Here is a 22,358-nt window from a genome sequence, read left to right on the forward strand (position 1 = left end):
TATTGCTGAGCAGATGTCATATGATATGGAATATCCCTTTGGTCAGTTTGGGTCAGTTGTCCTGGCTGTGTCCCCTCCCAAGATCTTGCCCCAGCCTGCCAGTGAGGGGGGGAAATGTTGGAGAGACAGCCTTGATGCGGTGGGAGCACTGCTCAGCAGTAGCCAAAACACTGGTGTGTTATCAACACCTTTCTAGCTACCAATACAGAGCACAGCACTATAAGGGCTGCTATGGGGAGAATTAACTCCCTCTCAGCCAGACCCAACACAATCTATTATTCCCACTTCTGTACCAGGAAAGGAACCTATTTAAACAAATATGTGGGGAGCCAATAATAAGACAGTGCTGCTTTAAAAGACACACAGTACAGTCTGCTAATTGACTTGAGATATCAGGCTGAAAAAGTTAAGCAGTTTAAATAGGACTTTTATTATCCCATTATCTTATTTCTTAATTAAACTCTAAATCAGGGGTTGTTTTAATTACCACTGGAGGTTTAAAAAAAAAAAAGTATAAGCTGATATCTTATTAACATTGCACTGGTAGTCTGCAGATCTGGTAGCACCAAAGCCGAGTTGTAGAAGCCCATTCATTATTGAACACCAACTTTTTAGGTCATAAGATGTAAACACTCTACCACTTTCCTTCATCATAAACTTCAAATGTATCCACTGTGCATGTTTTAGAAGTGTTTTGGCTTTAATTAACTCAGCCTGTAGGAGGAAAGAATTGTAAGGTAAGACGAACAAGAATACAAGTGGTTTCTCACAGTTGCCAAATTTTACTGTGAGTACTAAAACTTGCTTTCATATAAACTCACAGAATAAAATAATCATGAAGTAAAGCTTAAAAATGAAGGCAAAAAGGTTGTCTTCATGTTCAGCTATGATTGACTTGGTCTCTCTTATGAATTTGTTATGCTGAGCTCGAAGTACTTCATGTTTTTACAAGATATAAATAAGATTTCTTTCACAATTTGCTGGAATATTGGAGCATGGGAGCACTTTTTAAAAAAAAAAACCAAAAAACAACCCCCTGAAGAATAGTTGAACACTGATGACCAAGGTAACATTTGTATTTGTGGCCTTTTACTTCCATCTGGGTTTGGAGACATTTCTGAAAAACATCATCATATCAGAGAATCTTGGAACATTTTCCCCTAATTTGAGATTTGTGCTCGGAGCAAGTTTACCTTGCCGTGCTTGCATGTACAACTCAATGTGAGTGGATGTGCTTTCGGAGACCAATGCAACACTTGCATTAAGTGCTTACAGTGCTGCAGGCTTCGGTATTTTTAACATGAATTTTTCAATTTGCCTTTTTCTCCCAGGTTTCATGTGAGAATCCTAGATTTCATTTCTTCTGAAGAAGAATGAGCTCTTTCTGAACTGAGGCCCAAGTGCCTCTCCCTGTTGTCCAAAAGGACAGGCTTCACCATGGTTACCAGATAGAAATATTAGAACTTGCGTACTTGTTTGCATTGTTTCTTTTGAAAACTGACATCCACGTTGCTGTTACTGGATTCCTCATAAGGAGCAATTCTTTGTTGGAAAATAGTGAATCTTTTCCTGTATGAAGAGAATGGTGGGTAAAAAAAAAAAAGTAAAATTTAGGTCAGGATTTATTCCAGCTCTTAAAAATTTGAAGCTTTCAGGTCAGGTATTCTGTTTGCATGTTATGTCTGATTTGCTTCAAGAAAGAAGGAGGTTATTAGAATGTGTTTGTAAAGTATGTTAATAACTCTTTGATGATTTGAGCATTGTGTTGTCTGGAAGTTGGATAAAATATTTACTGAAACAGAGCTGAACAGCTATTCAAACGTTCTTTTGTGCAGGTCCAGCACGGGTTGATACAACTTTTATTTTCATTTACAATTTGAGGTGGTTGTATTTTAAAGTACAAATAATCTACACGTGAAAATCTGTTCCACTGGATAATGTAGTCTTTTTTTAAAGAAATACATTTATTGTAATCTGTCAAGATTGTATTGAAAAAATAGCCTCCAACCCCCTGAATTGAAAAATAAATAATAAATCACTGATTAGTAGCATTTTTAAAAAAGTGAAAACAAACAAAAGCTTAAAAAATGCGAATGTTCTCATCAAAGTAAGGATACATGGCACATGTAGCTTTCATAATCCAACAAGCATCCATGCTCTGTTTTTTTGTACATATTAGAGTTTCTTCTACCTTCTTGTATTTTGCGTTTAATTAGGTTTAATCTTGTGAAGGGTAAAACTGTGGTTTAGGTCTAAGGGACTTCTTAGGTGCTCTAAGTTTGAACTGCATGAAACTGCATGAACTGCATTTTCAGTGGGAAATACTGAACAATACATAAAGAAAACTGCATGTACAACTGCTTCAATGCAGCTAATTACTTGCAGATGCAGGGGGCAGTTTTAGTGTGGAGAACTGGTATTCACACCTGCACCTTTGTGCATCAGAGAACTGTCTGCTGTTTCATTAATGCCTGTTTCGGCCAGGCGTTTGTTCTCCTTGTTTGAGCCATTACTGTCACTACCCTACAGGTGGTGGAGTGGTAGAAAATGAACTTTATCATCTAGAGCCACTAAATATAGGAAGGAGAGAATGGTGCATTTAAAATGCTCCTGTTTAAAATAAGTTCAGCACAATTAAAAGTTGGTTTCTAATCAAAGTGTAAGGCTTCAGTGCACAGAAAATAAAACCGACTCCAGAAAAAAAGCAATATAGGAAGCAAAGCCACTTTCAGGCAGGTTTATCAACACACCTAAGCTTCTTATCTGGGTGTCCACCTTTCACAAATGCGTACAGTTGTGGCCTACTTACTTCTTCCAATTACTTTAACAATTTTCTAAATGCCCATAAGCATTGGCTGCTATATGAAAAAAAATATTCTCCCACAGTGTGCCCAGTTGAAATGCAGTTATGGGTTCATCAGCTTTTTCCTATTATAGCATCTTCTGCAGTATTTCAGCTTAATTAGTTTCAGAACTCTGTTTAAAAGAACACAACTATATTTCATGTCCATTGAAGCTTTCACATTGCTTTGCAGTTTTCACAGTATATAAAGAGTAGGAAAGGAAGCGCTTCATGAAATTTTGCAACAAAAATAAAGTATTAGGAATATTTTATAGGCTGAATAATGATAGGAGAAAGGGTGTTTTGGCTGGTTGTTTGTTTCATGTGTGCTTTTCAGGATTATACTTTTTTTGACTTCCACAGTACTCTTATTAACATTGAATAATAATATATTTTTCTGAAAAACAGCGATAACATCCAGTGTTCAATACAACACTGATTTTAATTTTAGTTTTATAGTGTTCTTACTGTGCATCTTATTCCAGCTCAGCTTCCAATTAATGATGTATTTGTTGGAATTTAATTCCATACCATATTTTTTTGTAGGAAATATATCAGCAGCGTAAACATACTTTTGGTTTTAGGGGAGGGTTTTTTTGGGGTTTGTTTTTTTTTTTTTTTTTTTCCATCTAAGGAGCAGCTTGGTGCTCCTAGTCAAATTTCATGGCTTCCAAGTTAAATTTCATATTAAGTGTAGGGAGGAAAGATCATTATGGTGTTTATGTTTTCAAAAGGAAGAATCCTAGGAGGGAAGCCTTTCTTAATGGCATCTAGAAATCAGGGGGTATTGAATATATTTGTTTTGTATTGTTGTTTGTATTGTGCAATGCACCTTTGTGCTGAGGTATTATCAAACAGCTGTCATATTCACAAAGGGTTATGGTTTAGGATTACTGGTCTGGGTGCTGTTTGCAACACACTGTTGATCTCCATTCTCTGCTATCTCAAAAGCATCCCACAAGCCTTTACATCAGAGGGGTAGTCCTAGTCAGACATTGTAGGATGCATCATGCTGTCCAGTCAGCTGCCTGATCCCAGTGAGGTTGCTTTGCCGGTGCTTCCTGTGGTTCAGGTGATGCCTTCAAGGCTTCCTCTGGCTAGTTGTTTTCTGTGCTTTGAGCCGGTGGTATCTGCAGCAGCTTTTCTGCTTCTGGGATGAGTTTTATTCCTTTTATATTCCATCTTGAGAAGAAGGAGTATTACAAAGGAAGAACAGCATTAATGTATGTTTTACTTCAGGCTAAATATTGAACCATGATCTTCAGAGTAATTGAGACTTTAGCTTTACCACAGGTAGTCATGTTGGTCTTGCAGAAAAAGGACATTATGAATTTTTTCTGGTCATGTGGTGTGCTGAAGTTATTGAAAAATTCCTTTGGGTAGAATAGCAGGAGAGCATGGCACTTTGCTGTGCATTTCTACTGCTTGTAACAAACTATCATTTTATCTGTGCCATAGCTTCATCTGAAAGTAAGTAATATATTTTACTTAAGCTGAGTATTGAAGTGGTATACATAAGGTGGTACGTGATCAGGGACCTAGAGGAAGGCATTGAAACTTGAAAATTACAGTGGAGATGTATGCAATGGGCAGTTTCTCACAACTTCTTGCTGGCGTGCTTCAAACCTGTGTTTTGGACAGAATAAATTACATTTAGAAAAGAGAACAAAAAAGGCAATCTTTTGGAAGGCTGTCATCTTGGGATGCAGATACACATTTTTAGGGAACTAGTCTGAGATTGTGCTTTACATAGCCACCAGTAGTTGGTGGATATTATCAACTCAGACATTAACAGATACTGCGATGAGGTAAAGCTGTCTTGTGGTTGCGTTGCATGGTTAGAGAATCATAAAATCATAGAATGGTTTGGGTTGGAAGCGACCTTAAAGACCATCTGGTTCCAACCCCTCTGCCATGGGCGGGGACACCTTCCAGTAGACCAGGTTGCTCAAAGCCCCATCCAACCAACTTGAACACTTCCAGGGATGGGGCATCCACAGCCTCTCTGGGCAACCTGTTCCAGTCCCTCACCACCTTCACAGTCAAGAACTTCCTCCTTACATCCAATCTAAATCTACCCTCTTTCAGTTTAAAGCCATTACCCCTTGTCCTATCACTGCATGCCCTTGTAAAAAGTCCCTCTTGGGCTTTCCTGTAGGCCCCCTTTAAATACTGGAAGGCTGCTATAAAGTCTCCCCGGAGCTTTCTCTTCTCCAGGCTAAACAACCCCAACTCTCAGCCTTTCTTCATAGGAGAGGTGTTCCAGCCTTCTGATCGTTTTCATGGCCCTCCTCTGGACCTGCTCCAACAGGTCCGTGGCTTTCCTGTGCTGAGGACCCCAGAGCTGGATGCAGTACTCCAGGTGGGGTCTCACCAGAGCGGAGCAGAGGGGCAGAATCACCTCCCTCAACCTGCTGGCCACACTTCTTTTGATGCAGCCCCAATATGGTTGGCTTTCTGGGCTGCAAGCACACATTGCCAGGTCATGTTGAGCTTCTTGTCAACCAACACCCCCAAGTTCTCATGTCAGTGAGAAATTGAGGCAAATGGAAGAAACCACCAGAGGGTGGAGCTCACACCTGATCCTCTGCAGATCCATACTGTGATTTAAATCCTTGTAAATGCCTAATTGGATTTCCATGGGGCAGAGCACCGAGATAGCCTGTGTTTTTAACCTTGTGGTTCTTCTTCTTGTGTAAATACTAATTTTTAAAAATGTATTCACTTGTATTAGTATCTTTTTGTTTTCTCTCCAGAAATGCCTGCTATTCTCTTGGAATTTAAAGAAAGAGCTACACAAAGAATTATTAGTTTTTCAATGTCACATTTGATTTAGCTATATTATTTTAGCTATTTTCCTCAATCTTTCTTCTTTTTTCAAAGACTGCCATTAAAATAAAAACTCTTCTTTTGATCTGTTTCAAACTAATGAGCAAACCCTACATTAGGAAAATAACATACTGTCTTTTTGTAGCTCTCACACCAACAAGAACATTTTCCTGAGGTCAGCAGCAGGAGGAAAGATTACAGTGAAACAGAAAATCAGTGGTGTACTGTTTTTTAAAGTGGCAATTTTTAGAAAAAAATATGTTCATTTATATTAGCATTATATCTTCTTTATTTCTTGTCATGGAATCCTTTGTAATGTTAATTAGTGAATCAAGTAAATTCAATCATCATATAATTCTTGTTAAATGAGTGATTTTTAGAGAACCAGTGAAAATACTGGTGCCTACTGAGATTATTGTATACTTCCAAAGAAGACTAAATAAGTTTAAGTAGAGAATGCTATTTAGCCTGCAAGGACAAATCACACAGTGAAAGGTCATTGCCAAAGACACTTAATATGCCGGTTACAGGTGAAGGGCTGTGTGCCCGCAGAGTTGAAAAGGAATCCAGCACGTATGCTGCTCAGTCTAATTATAACGTTACAGATGGTCATTACATAAGGAATGCCTCCAAATCAATATTGTCCATGCAGAGAGACTTCTAAGTATACCTCATCCTGAATGAGCAGCAGCTCACTATTTCTCTCCAGGAATATAGCTCTTGAAGCAGCAAGGTGCACCTTCCCTTCCAAGTTACCTTCTCTCTCATACCAACTCAGTATTTACAGTCAATTTTCTCTCCCTGATCACCATGCTACCCTCCTTAATGTTTTTTTTCTCTTTACTGTATGCATGCATCAGGCTGGACTGCATGTTAGATGGAGACAGTTACATTTTATTATAAATGAATGACATATGCCCTGCTTAAGATCTTTTCATTAGAGGTAAGAGTATGGTGATGCAGAGACTGAAGTTAACTGAAAGGGAATAAACCTAGCTAGCAAGGGAATAACATACAGAAGCCATAATTGCCCAAGCCAAATGTGGCTTCAAGTGCCTACGAAAACTGGCACTGAGTTTTCAATAACAGCAGTAATTAGGATCAGTGTGTTAGCACAGTATTTGCAAGTGCAAGCCCTAGCGAGCTGCAGGGAAAAGTACTTCCTAACTGTTGTATGGTCAATACAACAGTGGTTGAAATTGGGGAAAAAAAATTATGCAGTTTAAGTGACATTTAGGAGTAATAAAAGATTAGATGTTAAGTATATCTGTCCTATTTTCATACTGAATGAAGATGCCTCCCCATCCTTAGATGAAGAGCTCATCGCCTTTCCTGTCTGCCATGGACAGTACCTAAAGAAGAGGCTTGTGATTGTATCAGTGGTCCATATAGTTCACATTTTTAACTAAGCATGCACTTTTGTGTTTAGATATGTCCAAATTCTAGTACCATCCACTTTTAAAATACAAAATGCATACTAGCTTGCCCTCTGAATCTGCAGCCAGGTTTAAGTAGTGTAGTCTTCCACCAGCATCTCCACAGTTTTAGGATATGTATGTGTTTTCCTACAGCTGACTGGGTAGGAATCATGAAGGGTCTGGACACAAGGGATTTGGGATGTGCCTACACGTCTGCTTAGCTGGATGCACGTTCATAATCTAGCCAGACTAATGTAAATAACTAGTGTGCTAGATACTTGGGGTCATTGCTGAGGAAGGCTATTGCTAGCCTGCTCTGGATTTCTGGCTGTGGATCTTTCATAACATGGCTTTTCATAGCATAATGCTCTTCCTTAGGATAATGTCCAACTTCTGGGTAGGACAGGCAGTGTTTTGAGAGTCCAGTGCCCCCATGTTTGAAAATAATAGCTTCCCTGAGAGGCTGCTAACTGTAGGTTCATTTAAGTATTACAGGTGTAGTGTATAGAGAAGATTGGAAAGATTTAGGTATGAGATAGATTGCAACAGCTCATATCAAGCTATTGTCTGGTCTCTGTTCAGGTACACGGTGTTAGCTGGTTCTAATTAGTGGTGAAAATTTACTAAGCAAATTGAAGAGAACTCTTTTCTGGTGTTACTACTTTTAAGCACCCTTATTTATTTATTTACCTTCAAATTGGAACCTTATTTTTAAAATGCATTAGCTTTTTAGCATTTAAATACTAAAATTTATTATTGGTATGATATGGTTTTTGTGTTTCTATTTAGTGCCATGTCACATGACAAAGTTATGTGTTTCTTTAAAGACTGAAATCTTTACGTAAGTTGCCCAGGATGCCAGCAGCTTGCTTACATTAAATAGCATGGTTAGAGTGGTTGACTAGTTGATTTAGTTTGTTCTACAATGCAGCATGGAACAGATGTTAGTTTATTACCAGCTTTCTGTGGAATTACAATATAAGAATGGGGAGAAAAGGCTAGAACTGGCAGACTGGTTAATTATGCAGAACAGCATGATCTATAAAGTTACTGTCTGGTGCTGCTGTATTTGGGATGTATTGCAGACATTAAAAATATGCTGGGTTTTTGTTTAAGGGAGAGCCTGACAAAATTTCTTTTACACCTTTAGGTATACTAGTGGTTAAGTCAGAAAATGCTAGTGTTTTAGTCTTCGGGCTAGAGCCCTTGAGCTTAGGAATACCTCAGAGTGAGGAGGTTTTATAGGGAAGTGCATGCAAATAGCCTTGTGCTTCTGCACTATATGTAGGAAAAGAGAAAACGTGGAAGGAATGACAGTCAAAAAAGTGGCGTCCGAGCTTGGAGTATGGGTAATGCACAGGTCTGTAGAAAAGAGGACTGCCGGGATCTTCTGGTCTTCAACAACAGTAGTGTTGTGTATAACCATACAAAAATGCCTCTCACTCCTGTGATGTTTCTTGCCCCTATTAACTACTAGTAAAAACTGTTCAGAATGTTGTTCACCTGATGACAAGGGCTTCCAGTTCCCAGCTCTGCTTGTTAATAGCCACTTCTTATGTGCCAGTGTTGTCTATAGCTTTAGAGTTTTTCTCCTTCCCATTTCTTACATCTCTGCTTTGTTTATAGAGAGCACTCTCATTGCCTCTCAGCCTTCATTTTACTAGTCTAATTAAACCAGGCTCTGTTAGTATGGTCTTTGTACTATCCTCTCCTTGCTTCCCTGGTTATTCTCATAGCTTTTCTCTGCACATGCTTCAGCTTAAATCATGGTTTTTTTAAGGCAGGTGACCAGAAATTTTCACAGAGTTCCAGCTGAGATCTTACCAGTTTCTTGTAAAATGGCTTTAATACGTCCCCATCTCTGCTGAAAATTTCTCCCTTGATAGAGTCAGACTGCAGTTGCCTTTTTTTGCAACTGTATCTCTCTGACAGTTTGTATTCATCTCTGACAGTTTGTATTCATCCCGATTGATGAATGCATCCAAGTCATTTTCCTTCTCTGTTATTCCAGCTGATGATCCTCTAGCTTACAGTAGAAGTTCTTCCTGTTCCCAGAGTGCTTGACCTTGACTTTGTGCTATTGCATTGTGTCATTACTATCACTAGGTCCTTGAAGGCTATTCAGTTCTGTCAATGTGATGGTCTTCCTCTGCAGAAATAGTAGTTCTAATTTTTAATTTTTTTTTTTTTTTAACCATCATCAAGTGTCATTATTGTGATCCAATTTTTTTATTCCTTTTTTTTGCTGTAAGGTCAGTTCTCAGAATGGTTTGTAAGGAACATCACTCTTAATCTCATTCTAGTCCAATAACTTCCTTCCACATTGTAGCCTTACTTTTTCTTAGTAAAGCCCTTGCAGTTTTGCATTCAATTTGTCTTTTTCTGTCTTATTTACTGGTGTCCGTACAGTTTAGCATTGTAGGACTTACTGAGGTACCTATTTTTAAGACATTCATTTCAGTGATCTAGAATTTTAGTTACCTCCACAATATAGGAGGTTAGCCTGGACTATCTGCTTCTGAGTGTGACCATATCTGAATTCTTTGTTTGGGTGAGAATCTGTCCACTAAAACACAACATGACTTGATGAAAATGCCAAATGAAGAAAATGAGGTTCTTCAGTGTCAAAAGAAGCACAAGTGACTCTTAGCAGTCTCTCTGAATAGCTTATGAACTTTTCTGAATGTAAAATATGCTTGTTTATAAGCTTGTCTAGGCCTTTTTATAAGGCCTTTATTTATAAAACTGTCTAGGCCTACTTTTCAAAAATGTATTATGCAAGTAATTGGGAACCCTAGTGATACTTCATGTTTGGATTCTAAAAATTAATGTATAGATAGACTCAGGACTACATTGAGTTCTGCTTGCTGCTTGCTGCATGCTGTGAGGAAGAGGCAGATTTTATAAAAGTTTTTGTGAGACGCTGTTTTCCTCTTTATGATGAAAAAGAATTTCAAATATTACAAAAAAATGCACTAATATTCCTCTAACAGGCCAGCCACAGGATTACAGAACATCTTAATGAAATACAGTATTCAAGCCTGTTTTTCTTGCACAGAGACATACTCTGCAAATCTGCTGGAAAAGGTCTGTAGTGGTGTGTGCCTTCCTTAACCAACATGATGGTTAGACATAAATCCTACCTGTGTCAATCTTGCTAGCCTTCATCTTGATAGTACCTGACTGTCTCCTTTGTATTTAAAAACAGAAATGACAATCTTTCTCCCTCTGCCTTTTTAGCTTGATTAGTTCATAGTTGAAAGTGTGAGACATTTAGGGGAAAAGCTAAATTGAAGGGTTGAGGCTCCCATTCTGAATGTGGTTAAGATCCATTGTTCTTCTTGCAGGAGTGCTCACTGTAGTCTCTTGTCAGTCACATGAAAGTCTTCGTTTCAGTACTTTTTATTGTTTGGCAGTTTTGCTGGTGCAGAGGAGTGTAGCTGTTGTGGTGACAGAGCAGTGAGCAGTGGGTAGGGAGATGACTCCTTTGGTGCTGTAGGAAACACTGGGTACTGGAAGATGCTTAGAGTTGTGCTCAGAACACAGAAAAACCTACGCCAGAGCAATGGGTGATGACCATCCCATCATTTAGGCTTTCTAGGCTCAAGTATATATGAACTGGATTTTTGTTAATGTGCTCACATTTGTTTTTCACCACAATGATTTAAATAATTCAAGGTGGAGGTCAGGCATACGTGATGGAGTATGTTTTTGCTCTATCACACGTAAGGATGGAGTGAAAGGTTGCTGGTTATAGATGGCTGTGAGTGTTTTTCTCCTGTTTCTATCTTAGTGTTTAGTGGCACTGACACCATTGACAACGTGTGATGCTAAGCAGCAGTGAAGAACACTTTCTTTGCTTTGGGGAACGTAGATGCATCTATGAAACAGCCATTTCAGTGATTATTCAACAGAAATTGGTGGGATAGGAGTTGTGCTAAGTAAGACTCACATTTTGTTAGGATTGAGTATTATTTAAGGGGAACAGGAGTAGGACTTCTTAGGGGCATGAAAATACCTCTTCCTTCCATATACTGTATTGATCCTATCCAAAGAAAACAAAGTGCATGCTTTGTCCTCTCCCATGATTCCTCACTCTTATTTTTTAACACTGGAAATAACACTTCTAATTACTCTCTGTCTCTAGTCAACCTTACTGTAATTTCTTCACTTAATGTAATTGATGTTTTTTATGATTCCACAATTTTTTTTGTGGGGGAAGAATGCTGTGATTTAACATGGTATTAGTAGCAGCTTATGATCAAAGGGAAGAAACAGATAAACTGTTGATAAACTTACACATAAACCTCATTAATATTTTGAATTCTCTATATTGCAAAAAAGTAATGCAGGGTTGTCCTGATTTTGGCTGGGATAGAGTTAATTTTCTTTCTAGTAGCTGGTATAGTGCCGTGTTTTGGATTTAGTATGAGAATAATGTTGATAACACACAGATGTTTTCAGTTGTTGCTAAGTAGTGTTTAGATTAAGTCAAGGATTTTTCAGCTTCCGATGCCCAGCCAGCAAGAAGGCTGGAGGGGCACAAGAAGTTGGGAGGGGACACAGCCAGGACACCTGACCCAAACTGGCCAAAGGGATATTCCATATCATGTGACATCTTGCCCAGTATATAAACTGGGGGGAGTGGGGCTGGGAGGGCATATCGCTGCTTGGGAACTAACTGGGCATCAGTCCACAAGTGGTGAGCAATTGCATTGTGCATCACTTGTTTTGTATATTCCAATTCTTTTATTATTATGATTATTGTAATTTTATTATTGTGATTATTATCATTATTATTTTCTTCCTTTCTGTCCTATTAAACTGTTCTTATGTCAGCTCACCAGTTTTACTTTTTTTCCAATTCTCTCCCCCATCCTACTGGGTGGGGGAAAAAGTGAGTGAGCGGCTGTGTGGTGCTTAGTTGCTGGCTGGGGTTAAACCATGACAGGGGGGTTGTATTTTTTAGTAACTAAAGCTATTTTAAAAGATGTATTTTCAGCTTGATACCATCAGAGGGGTGCAAGTGCAATATGGTAAGTCTAAGGTCTTTGTGGAGCTTGGGCGGGCATGGACGGGAGTGTTTAAAAACAGGACAGTTCTGAGAAAGAAACACTAAAAAAATGCATGTGTATCACTCCAAGCTATGGATATAAATACAATCTATGTATGTTCCTCCTCTCCCTCAAGCAAATATGCTGTTTTCTTGTGGCATCAGAGGGTCTTTAAGTAGCTGTGTGTCCCTGCACCTCTGTATTGAGAATTCTTCTACTCAGGCAGGGCAAGTTGTGATGCTTCAGTGCTGTGTTAGCAATTATGAAATGCAGACTGAAGAGGGAGAAGATAAAAGAAGAAAACTTGTACATTTTCTCATGGGAGATAGGACCCAAAGCACAATGGGGAAGTCATTACAGTGATGCCAAACAAACTTCTGGGGCATTCAAGCTCAATTTAACCTCCAACAGTAACCCTGCTTTTGTGAAAATACTCCCAAGTGTAGCAGGGAGTGAGCCTGGCCAACCGTATCTTCAGACAAGTTTGTTTTAGCCACTGGAATTGAATGTTAATAGATTAATTTGGAAATCTACTCAACCTGAAATTTCATTTAATAGAAAAAATGCAGAACTATAATATAACTTAGGTTGAAAATATTTATGCTGATAAACTTTTGCAGATGCTGCACCTTAATAACCCTCTCAAAGTGGTGTATCTAAGCCTTGTATATCTAGGCTGCAGACTGTCATGGGCATTTAAGTAATTGTGTGGTCCTGCCCCACAAAAATGCCCCTGTGTTGTCAGAAACATGAGATAAAAAAGGGAGTTTCATGAAGCCGTGTTTTCAGTGAGTTGTCTCTGTCTTTTATAGGCATAGAGAGCCTCTATTTTTAGTATTTCAGAAGCATGGGAAGTTTATGCACAAAGGTGTAAATATGAGGTTCTTTTTTGGGTTTCTTTGGGTTTTTTTATTTTGTGTTTGGGATTTTTTTTAAGTTGTGAAACCTGATGTCTATCTCTGTTTCTGTCTCTTTTGTTTTTCCACCTGAAAAGCCAGTAATTCCATTAGACCTAACACCCAACTATCTCTTACATTAAGAGATTGTTTTATTTTTTGTTGTGATGTGCTTGAAGGTGATTTATTATTAATTGGTGGTGGTAGTAGTAGTAGTAGTAGTATTCAGATATGCTTGAGCAACAAGACCTTAGTTCATCGCATTTGGTAGCTACCACTGTTTGCAGTGACAACAGAAGTGACTGTATATGCCTTTTTAATACAGTAGCACCTTGAATCCTGGTAAGTTACACCTAGATCATAAAGTGAAACTCAGGACAATCTTGGATAATGAAGAAAAAGGAAATTAAATTAAGAGAGCTCAGGAGTGAAAGAGGTGGATGCATAAAGGATAAAGCTATCTCATGAGTAGGAGGGAAATGGGTGTGGAGAACTGCAAGATGTGCTTCTACTCAAACCCCATATGCTTTGGAAGAATGTAACTCAATGGGTAGTTTGCAAAACTCAAGAGGTTAGTTTGGACATCAAAGAAGTGTGAGAGGTATTTTAATTCCCCTGAAAGCTTGAGATTACAGAACACAACTAACTTACTGGAGTTACTGTTGTGAGAAATTTATGCTGTTGTAACTCAGAAGAGGAGGCCAGTTGTGTTTTTCTGCGAGATGAAGGACTGATTGGAAAACCTAAGTTCTATCACTCTTTATGTAGCTAGGGAAGATGGAATTATATTTCTCTCTAATCCTAGACAGAAGACCATAGCATTTAAAATATTGACCATCATAGCTATTTTCATAAAACCCACCAAAATACCCAGTTCAGTGTGTACTTACATTTTTATTCCTAATTTGGCAGGTCCCGGGATCAGTATTGTCCTTGGTCTTATTTTCCAGTCATCCTTGCAGTTGATATTTAGTATATCCTTTACACAAATATTTGGTAAAGAGAAATATATTTCAGTGATATTGCTGAAATATAGCATTTAAAGTTAGGAGACTTACAGGTAGCTTATAAGTGTAGGTTTGTATGGTTTTGGATTAATCTAAGTCTAATTTACTATAAATTTAATGTGCAGATGAAAGAAGTCCCCATTTAAAAGAGTTAATAAGAATCGGTCTAGCAGCAATGTATTCATTTTTAGATAAGTATTATAGGTATACTTTGTGTATGTATTCTGGGCTGACCATATGGCTCAAGCATTCATTAGTACTTTAGATATTTAAACACTTGGTACTTGTAGACACTGTTAAACATTCCTATATAAACATTCATATATTGTAAATGTAGACAGAAAAAAAAGACTAGCTTCCAAGTCGCTCAGTAAATTATTGAAATTAATCTACTTATGTGTTACTTGCTGATCCTGCAATGTACTGTAAAGTTCGTGTCATGCTTACTGTCTGCCATTTGGTTGCTGCTGCTAGCAGTGATGTAATTTCATCTTTCTGTCATGGAATCAGATGCAACTAATTATTTTAATTGAGTTCATTGCTTCATATAGCTGAAAAGAGCTCCTAGTTTAATTGCAGGGAAGTACCTACTTTTTAAAGTTTTATTTTAATTCACTAATTTGAAAGTTCATGTGTTAGTTACTTGAGGACTGAGTTATCCTGAGTCAAATTACACTGATGTGGTATGTTGTTTTCATGTAGCAATTAGAAGCTCATGTCATCTTACCCATGGTTGGCAGAAGCTAGAAGTACTGCTCCAGTCTGATTGTTTCCTTGCTATTGTCTTTTATTGAAGTATTCCTTTAAAAAAATCTACCTGAAAGATTTGCTTTAAACCTTCAAGACTTTAAAAACTACTTCCAAATTTTAAAAATTTTCTCTATGTTATTCATGAATAAGACAAGTATCTTTATGCATCACCTGTATGTAACACTGGAAGAAGAATAACTTTTTTTTTTATGGCTATCATTTATTTTTGTTTCCTTTTTTTTACTTCTGAGTACAAAAATATTGATAAATTATCTTTTGGAGAGCACCAGCAGATTTTGTTCTTAATTGCATCTCTAGATACGTAGCTTTACAGTCAAAACAGGGTCTAGGTTCAAGGATAATAGACTGTTTATCAACAGAAGATGTGACTGGCCTAAAGGTGTAAGAGACTTATAATTTCAAATGAATGTATGTAAACTAATTTGTCCTGTATTTTGTGGTCTCACCTGTGACATTTGCTGCAGCATTATGTATATTTATTATATGTTTCAATAACCTGATCAGTGATGTGTAGGCTTCCCTGCTACCATCAGTTTTTCAGTTCAGAAAAACAGACTTTTCATTTTGCAGTATCAGATTTCTTTAATACCATCCCCTCACTCCCAGCAAAAAAACCCCAGAAAAAGTAAAACTTAGTTGTTATAATCCAGATTCATCATTATTTGCAAACCAATAGGAACCAGATATTATGCTGGGGCAGAATCACTTAGGAAACTCAAGGTACTTTTTCACCATGCTAATTTGATCTTTTATAAATGTCACCAAGAGAAAGGGAAAGTAAAATGCCACATGCAAGATGCACGTATATGAGAAGCTGCTATAGGTAACAATGACTGTAGTTTTTTCACCACAGATGCTCAACCTTGAGAGTTAGTGCACTCGTTTGAAGTGCTGGTGTTGTAAGAAGGAAGATTCAGCTGTCATTTCAATTAATATCTAATTGTAGATTGATGGAGGAGCAGTCTATAGAATCGATGCATGCTTAATAAATGATCCAGAATTAATTACTTATATAGCATTATTGAGCTAAAGCTGCAGTTTCAAGCACAGAAGTTAAGAGGATGTGTCTGCTTGTAACTATCATCATACTACATTCTTTGACTACAGGACAATAGCTGGTTTTTCATAGCATTTCTCTCTTTTGTTGTAGAAGCTGTACAGTGAATGAGTCAAAAGGTAGCAGAAAGAGAAATTAACAGTCTTGTGACAAAGAAATTAGGATGTTGCTTGAGAATTCTTGGAAAAAGCTAGATCATTTTTGCCAAAAATTGATTAAGTAAATTTAAAAGCAAAGTCTGAGGCAGTCACCTGCATGGAAAATTTTAGCCTAAGTATTATTCTTTTTGGCAGTGTTGCCAAAACTCTCCTTAGAAAAAAAAAAAAACCAAAACAAACCCAAATAAAATTATTTGTATATTCTTGTGAAAACTGGGATTGGATGAATTGACGCAGAGTATATGGAGACATGACGTATAGGTAGCTTGAATGTATGGTATGTAATCTCACAGGAAGTTGATTTATTTATTTCAAAGGTCAGTAGATCTAAGTTTATTTTAAATTGTATGTAAGACCTTAAATCTTAGAAAGAAACTGTGTTACATGCTGGTCCATTCCTCTTGAGTTTACAGTGTTGTCTATGTGTATGTCACTCTGATGATTTCTGTGTTAGTTAATATCTAAATACTTCTACTTTAAGAATTTTATTTGTACGGACGGCAATAATTGGTGACTCAGAACTTTTGAAAATCAAGCTACCTTCTGTCTCTCTCCCTCTCTCTAAAAATAAAAATTCAGAATTTTAAGTACAGTTCTGTCTTTTTGGAAACTATCCATTTTAATATGTTCTTTGTTGTTTACACTTTTCTCAAAATTCACCCATAAAATAAAATCTGCAAGCTAACAATGAATGTCATTTCTAGACTATAAATACATTTCAGGAACCACCAAACCCTGAGGTGAAAGGTAGGGAAGTATGAAAAACTGACATCAACATTCTCTGTTCTGAGTGCAAACCCCAGCAAGCATCCTGCCCCTTAACTCTTATTACTCATTTGAACCTTGTATATATCACAAGCAAAAAGCTTTCTGGAAGAACTTATTGGATACTTCTCTAAGGTTTACTGTAGTTTGACCAAATATGCAGTTTAGAGAGAGAAGCTGTTACTTTTTGGGGACAATGCATCATGTTCTGCTGAGATTCAATGCTTTGTAGCTAGTGACTAAATTTATGGCACTTCTAAACAGCTTTACAAAAAGTTTTAGAAATATTTACATCCTGGTTTTACCACCTCAAACATGGTTTAAACGCCCCCCCCCCCCCCCCGCCAACCCCACAAGGCTCCTAGTTTGAAGCTGCAATTATGTTTTATTTTTCTTTTCTTTTTAGAAGGGCAGGATTTTAAAAAAAAACTGATTGGGACATCTTTTACTTTGTTTTCTTTTTTTGTGCTCACACAGAAATAGTGGTGAGCACTAAACAGAGTCTCAGGTTTTGTGAATTGACTTAGAGAAGAGGTTTTAGTTTGCATTGTAATTTGTGAGACGTGGGATTTTCATGTGGTAGTTGTCGAGTATGCATTTTAAGTACGAGTCTAGAATAGATTTGAAGTTGATAGTAATAAAATATTGCCTGATTATTAAAACACTTCTTAATAGATACACACCTATAAATATAGCTGCCTTTCATTTGTTTATTTCATAACTATTGCATCATTCATGTTTATGACTTTCATGGAACAATAAATAACAAAAAGTTTATTACTGAGGAGAGATCTTCCTCTAAAAATCTTTCTCTGCATATTTTAAGATAATTTAATCTTTATTCTTGTCCTCTTCACTCTTCTTTTTTGTGATATTTGTTTTGACTACACCATTTGTTACATTGTTTTAGAAAAAAACTAAGTTTAAAAAATAGTGAAAGTCTCTCCCTACAGAATTGAAAACCCTAATAAATTATAGATAATATATTGAGTAGAACAAAATTAGTGATACCTTTATAATCTGTATATGGGCATTTTCAGCTGCCCTGCCTTTTTTATTTGGGATTTGAGACCAGTGCTTAGACGCAAGTCGTATGACATTACTTATCATAATTTTGCAATTTTATTTCACTTATAGATATACCCAGAATATAGGTTGACTAATCAAATTCAATACACGTTTATAGTGTCAGACAAAAAAATAGGGTTTCTTATATATGTAATGAAACTAGTAGTGATGCCTGACTGCAGGGGTCTTATTGGTGTGACCATACAGCTCTTACATGTCTAGAGGCAGTATTCAGGTATTTAAATAACTTACAGAAGAATGGGTAAATTGGAGGGTAGTTTAGACTAAAAGTCTCATAATGTCAGCAGCTAGATAATGGGACATAGAAAGATACATTATAGGAGAGAGAGGAAAATATAAGGGGAGATCCCTAGGTAGCAGAGTATTACAGGAGAGCAAAAAATAGAAGCTGAGTAAATGAAGAGGAAGCTTGGCCACAATACAATTTGTATGGTGATTTTATAGAAATGCAAGCTATGTTTTTGATCTCTTAAGTTCTAATTGATGCAGTCCATTGTCTTTGCAATGTCTTTGTCCTGAGTAGATTTACAAAACATTAGGCTTAGACTTTCTTGATTATTGCTTTGTAACCTGTTCTTTCAAAATTAAGGTTTTTCTCTCCAGGAGCAGAGTCTCCTTTGTTTAGGACAGGATGTTGTATATCAGAAAGATACAACACTTTTTGGACAAAAAATATTGAAAGTCAAAGGCAGCTTTTCTACTTACACTCAGTTACAAGTAGAAAAGCCTTTAGGATTTTTTTTTTCTTTATTCTGTACTAAATTCTGTGGCTTGTGTACCATGTATGGTAAACGTGATCTTGAACAAATGCCTAGTTAACACTTATTTTACCATCATCCCATGCATTGCACCTTTTTGTATTTGCAAAATGGGCTGCATTAGATTAGATGGTTATTATGTTTTTGAATTGATGTTGAAAAAGAGTTTGTGAAGAGGACTGTTTCTAGTGCTGCTTCTTACTGCATTTTGTTGGAATATAAAAGGAATATATTGTTTAGTTTTTTTCTTTTACTACGTAGTCATGACAGTATGTTATTTTTTTTTTAGCTACTCATTTTCCATTTAATCAAATGTAGCCTGAAATTATGGCACATATGAAAATATACATTAATTTGGGGAGAAGGAAGAAATTTCTCATAGTGACTCTTAATTCTTCATAGGGCATGTTAATAAATAATTTCTAATTTATTAATCAAATCCTTCATTTATTCAGCAAACTCTTGTTTGCTCCTCCTTGATGACAGATCCAGACCTTCATTTGAAACAGGCTGGGAGTGGTCGAACTTGTTGAACACTCAGATCAATCCATTTTTGACAGGTGGAAGGGAGAAGCTTTGAGCAGGGAGGTTGGAATGTATAGTCTCCAGAGGCCTCTTCCATCCTCACCCACTCTGTGACTCTGTGAAGGCTTGTTGTATTGCCTGCTTAGATGAAAAAGCGTAAGAACCTGCAAAACGGGATCCTGCTCAGTATTCTGGATTTGCATTTATTCTGCATTACTGCAGAAGGTTTTCTCATGATCGTTTCTCTAGATACAGGTATAGGTGGCTGCAGGCATTTTGGGTGCTATGTGTAGTGGGCTGGCCTGAAGTGCTGCAACGATCCTACAAGGAGCAAGGTAGAGTCTTTGTAAAGATATAAAAATACCTATTCTAACTGTCCCAGTCGTACTGGAAGCTGGCTGTGGTACCCTGTATTCTCACACTGCTCTCAATGCAAATAGAGAAGGTGGCAAGTAGGAAGGAGTCTCTGGTCTCATTACCTGTGTTCGTCCTTTTGAACTTGCATTGTAAGTGACAGGCTGGAAAGCAAAAGCAAATTGATGCAAAGATATGTTGTGCTTAACCCTTCCCCAGGAGATAGTTCTTAACTGTTCTTTACAATTTCCCAGTGGCAGAGATTCTTTAAGTTTCTTACATACTTTCTACTGGGGCAAATTATTCATATAGCTGGAAGGGAATCTTTCCAGCTATATAGATACTGACACTAAATCTCCCTTACTGCAAATTGGTCTGTTTACTAGCTTTTACCATGTGAAGTGGCCGTGGAGTACAGATCTCTTTTATAACAGTCTTCTGAATATATCAAGATGTGAAGTATATGCCCTTGATAATTTCTTTTATTCTAAACAAATAAATTTTTTCAGTTTTTTAGTAAATCACATTCTCTGAATGTTACTTCATGCTCTTTTCAGTTTGTCTACATTTGAATTGAAGTAACTGAAATTGGACATAGCTGATGTCTTACTTCTACAAAAAAAAAAAAAAACAAACCCAAACCAAAAAATCTTCATGTGTCTTCTATACAACAGTCCTGTTAATGTACTAGAGAGGGCAGCATCATCCCACTGTTGATTCAGCTTGTGGTCAGCAGTAGGTTCAGAATCCTTTTCTACAGATTCAGAGAGGTCACCTCTTGAGTGAACATTTCAGGATTAAATTTCTTTCAGTGCTGCAGAAGAAGGCATAGTGTTATGGTTTCTTTGTTGGTGATGATTTTGGGTTTTGTTTCCTCAAGTCTGGAACCATTTTCATTCTGTAGCAAAGGAAAGGGAGAGGGAAACTATCTACATTTGAAATACTTGATATCAGACTTCTGAGAGGTTGATAATTTTCTTTTGTTTTTCATCCTGTTTCCTCTCTTCTCCATCCCCCATTGCCCCCACCTCCCCAAATCTGTGACACTGAAATAGAAAAGATTAAGCAGCAGCATAAGAGCTCTGCAGAGACTGACTGCAGAGGTCACTCTTCTATAGAGAAAATAATTCTAAGACTTGGGGGTTTTTTTCCAAGGAGAAAATGAAAAAGAGTTTCAGGAAAGAGTGCCATAATGCAAATCTTTCCACTGGAAAGTCTCTGAAAAGAACAAAACCCAGCTTAGGAAGATCAGAGAATTCTTCGTTCATTTTATGGGAGCAAGGATGGCTCTTTAGTCTTGGGGTCAGAGTTTATGGAGGAGAATACAGCTTTTTTTTATTTTTTTCTAGGAGCATTTGAATCTAATCCTTGGATTCTGTTTCAGATCATATTTCCCAAAGAAACATATGAAAAGGAAGGAATACATCTACATGTAAATCTACCACATTTATAAGAAATTGTCATTAAAAATAGTAAGCTGAGCCACCTCAACAGTTTCCAGAGCATCTAGTATTTTCTGCATCTCTTGCAGATTTCATCTACTGTGAGTAAATGATCTTCTATGGCAGGAACCTTGGAAAAATAAAAGTGATAAAATGTGTGTATGTTATATGGATACTGCATGAGAGAGGGGAAAAAGGAGGGAGGATGGAAATTGCTAGTCTGAGCGTCTTGTCTGGATTGCACTTCAAATGCAATATAACTCTAATGTAAAAGCAGTGATACAGATTTGTTAGCCCCAGTAAAAGCTACATGCAATTGATTTTACTTGTGTGCATCATTGTATTAACTTTCCAAGATGCTTTTCCATGGAGGACTGATATTCATGAAAGAGTGGCTACAAGGCATATCTCATTTTTAGCCACTCGCATTTGTACCAACCAAGTGGCTGAAACATGTCAGTGTTAAGTATTACTCTGTCTGGGTCCTCATCAGAAGCTTCTGATGAAAAAAGATCACTTTAGAACCCATTTTGGATGAATAAAGCACAATGGTAAGTAGTGGTTAACTTAGTCCAGAAAAAAATGAAATGTAATTGTGTTTGGAGTTTTCATTAAACTCACAATAAGATGGTACACCTATTATTTAGCTTGTTGCCTTCTCTGTGGCCATGAGCACAGGATTGTGTGAGGATATAAAAATGCTCATTTTTTACATGAAAAAAGTGTCTGAATGCAGGCCTTTTACTGAATGCCCAAGTAGCCTTATTTTTGTTTCCCTCTTACAAACATTTTGAATTTCCTATCCTTTAAAGCTTGTTATCCAGCTATAATCACTTTACAGACTAGTGTTTAGGGGAGGATAAGGAAACAATGGCATTGTTGTTCTTATGAGAGTAGAATTCTGTTAAGGATCAACATAGTATTTATTGCAAAAACAAACCTGGTTACAGGAAATTCTGTCCTGTCCCTGTCCCCTGTCCCCCATCCCCACCCCTTACCCCCCACCCCCCGGCTTTTGCCCACATGCAAAACAGATTTAAAATAAGTAAATTAATTAATTAAAATATAAAGCAAACAAACAAACTGACATATGCCTCTGGCACACTTTTAGTTTCAGATGAGTTCTAAAATTCCAGATTGAATGCAGCTTCTTTTCCAGAAAATCTCTAGCTATGCTGGTTTATAACTGATATTTTATCATTAGTAACAGCTGCCAGGATGTGAATTTTCATATGCCCCGAAAGGTGCATTTTTGGTTTTTTGAAGGTTAATAATAGGTGTTCTTTCTCTTCAATCTTCATGCTCTTTCATTAAAGGCTATGAAAACCTCTAGCCTGAGAGACCATATGGAACATATTTAAAACAATGGTGAACAGTCTCTTCCTCATGGTAC

At 37.2% G+C, this 22,358-nt stretch overlaps 1 protein-coding gene across 8 annotated transcripts in view; it reads left to right on the plus strand.

Moving 5' to 3' along the window:
- COMMD10 (COMM domain containing 10) overlaps positions 1–22,358 on the plus strand; it is a 126,998-nt gene that overhangs the window by 51,589 nt on the left and 53,051 nt on the right. The window contains exon 6 of one of the 8 annotated variants that reach the window (XM_041120742.1): positions 20,908–20,991. The exons of the other annotated variants lie outside the window; for them this stretch is intronic. Within the exon in view, the coding sequence (XP_040976676.1) occupies positions 20,908–20,976 (69 nt within the window). The 3' untranslated portion in view covers positions 20,977–20,991. Of the gene's footprint in view, positions 1–20,907; positions 20,992–22,358 lie in introns of those variants that run through there. 8 annotated transcript variants of the gene reach the window in all.

Source organism: Aquila chrysaetos, chromosome Z (assembly GCF_900496995.4).
Source record: "Aquila chrysaetos chrysaetos chromosome Z, bAquChr1.4, whole genome shotgun sequence".
In the NCBI taxonomy this organism is placed as follows: Eukaryota; Metazoa; Chordata; class Aves; order Accipitriformes; family Accipitridae; genus Aquila; species Aquila chrysaetos.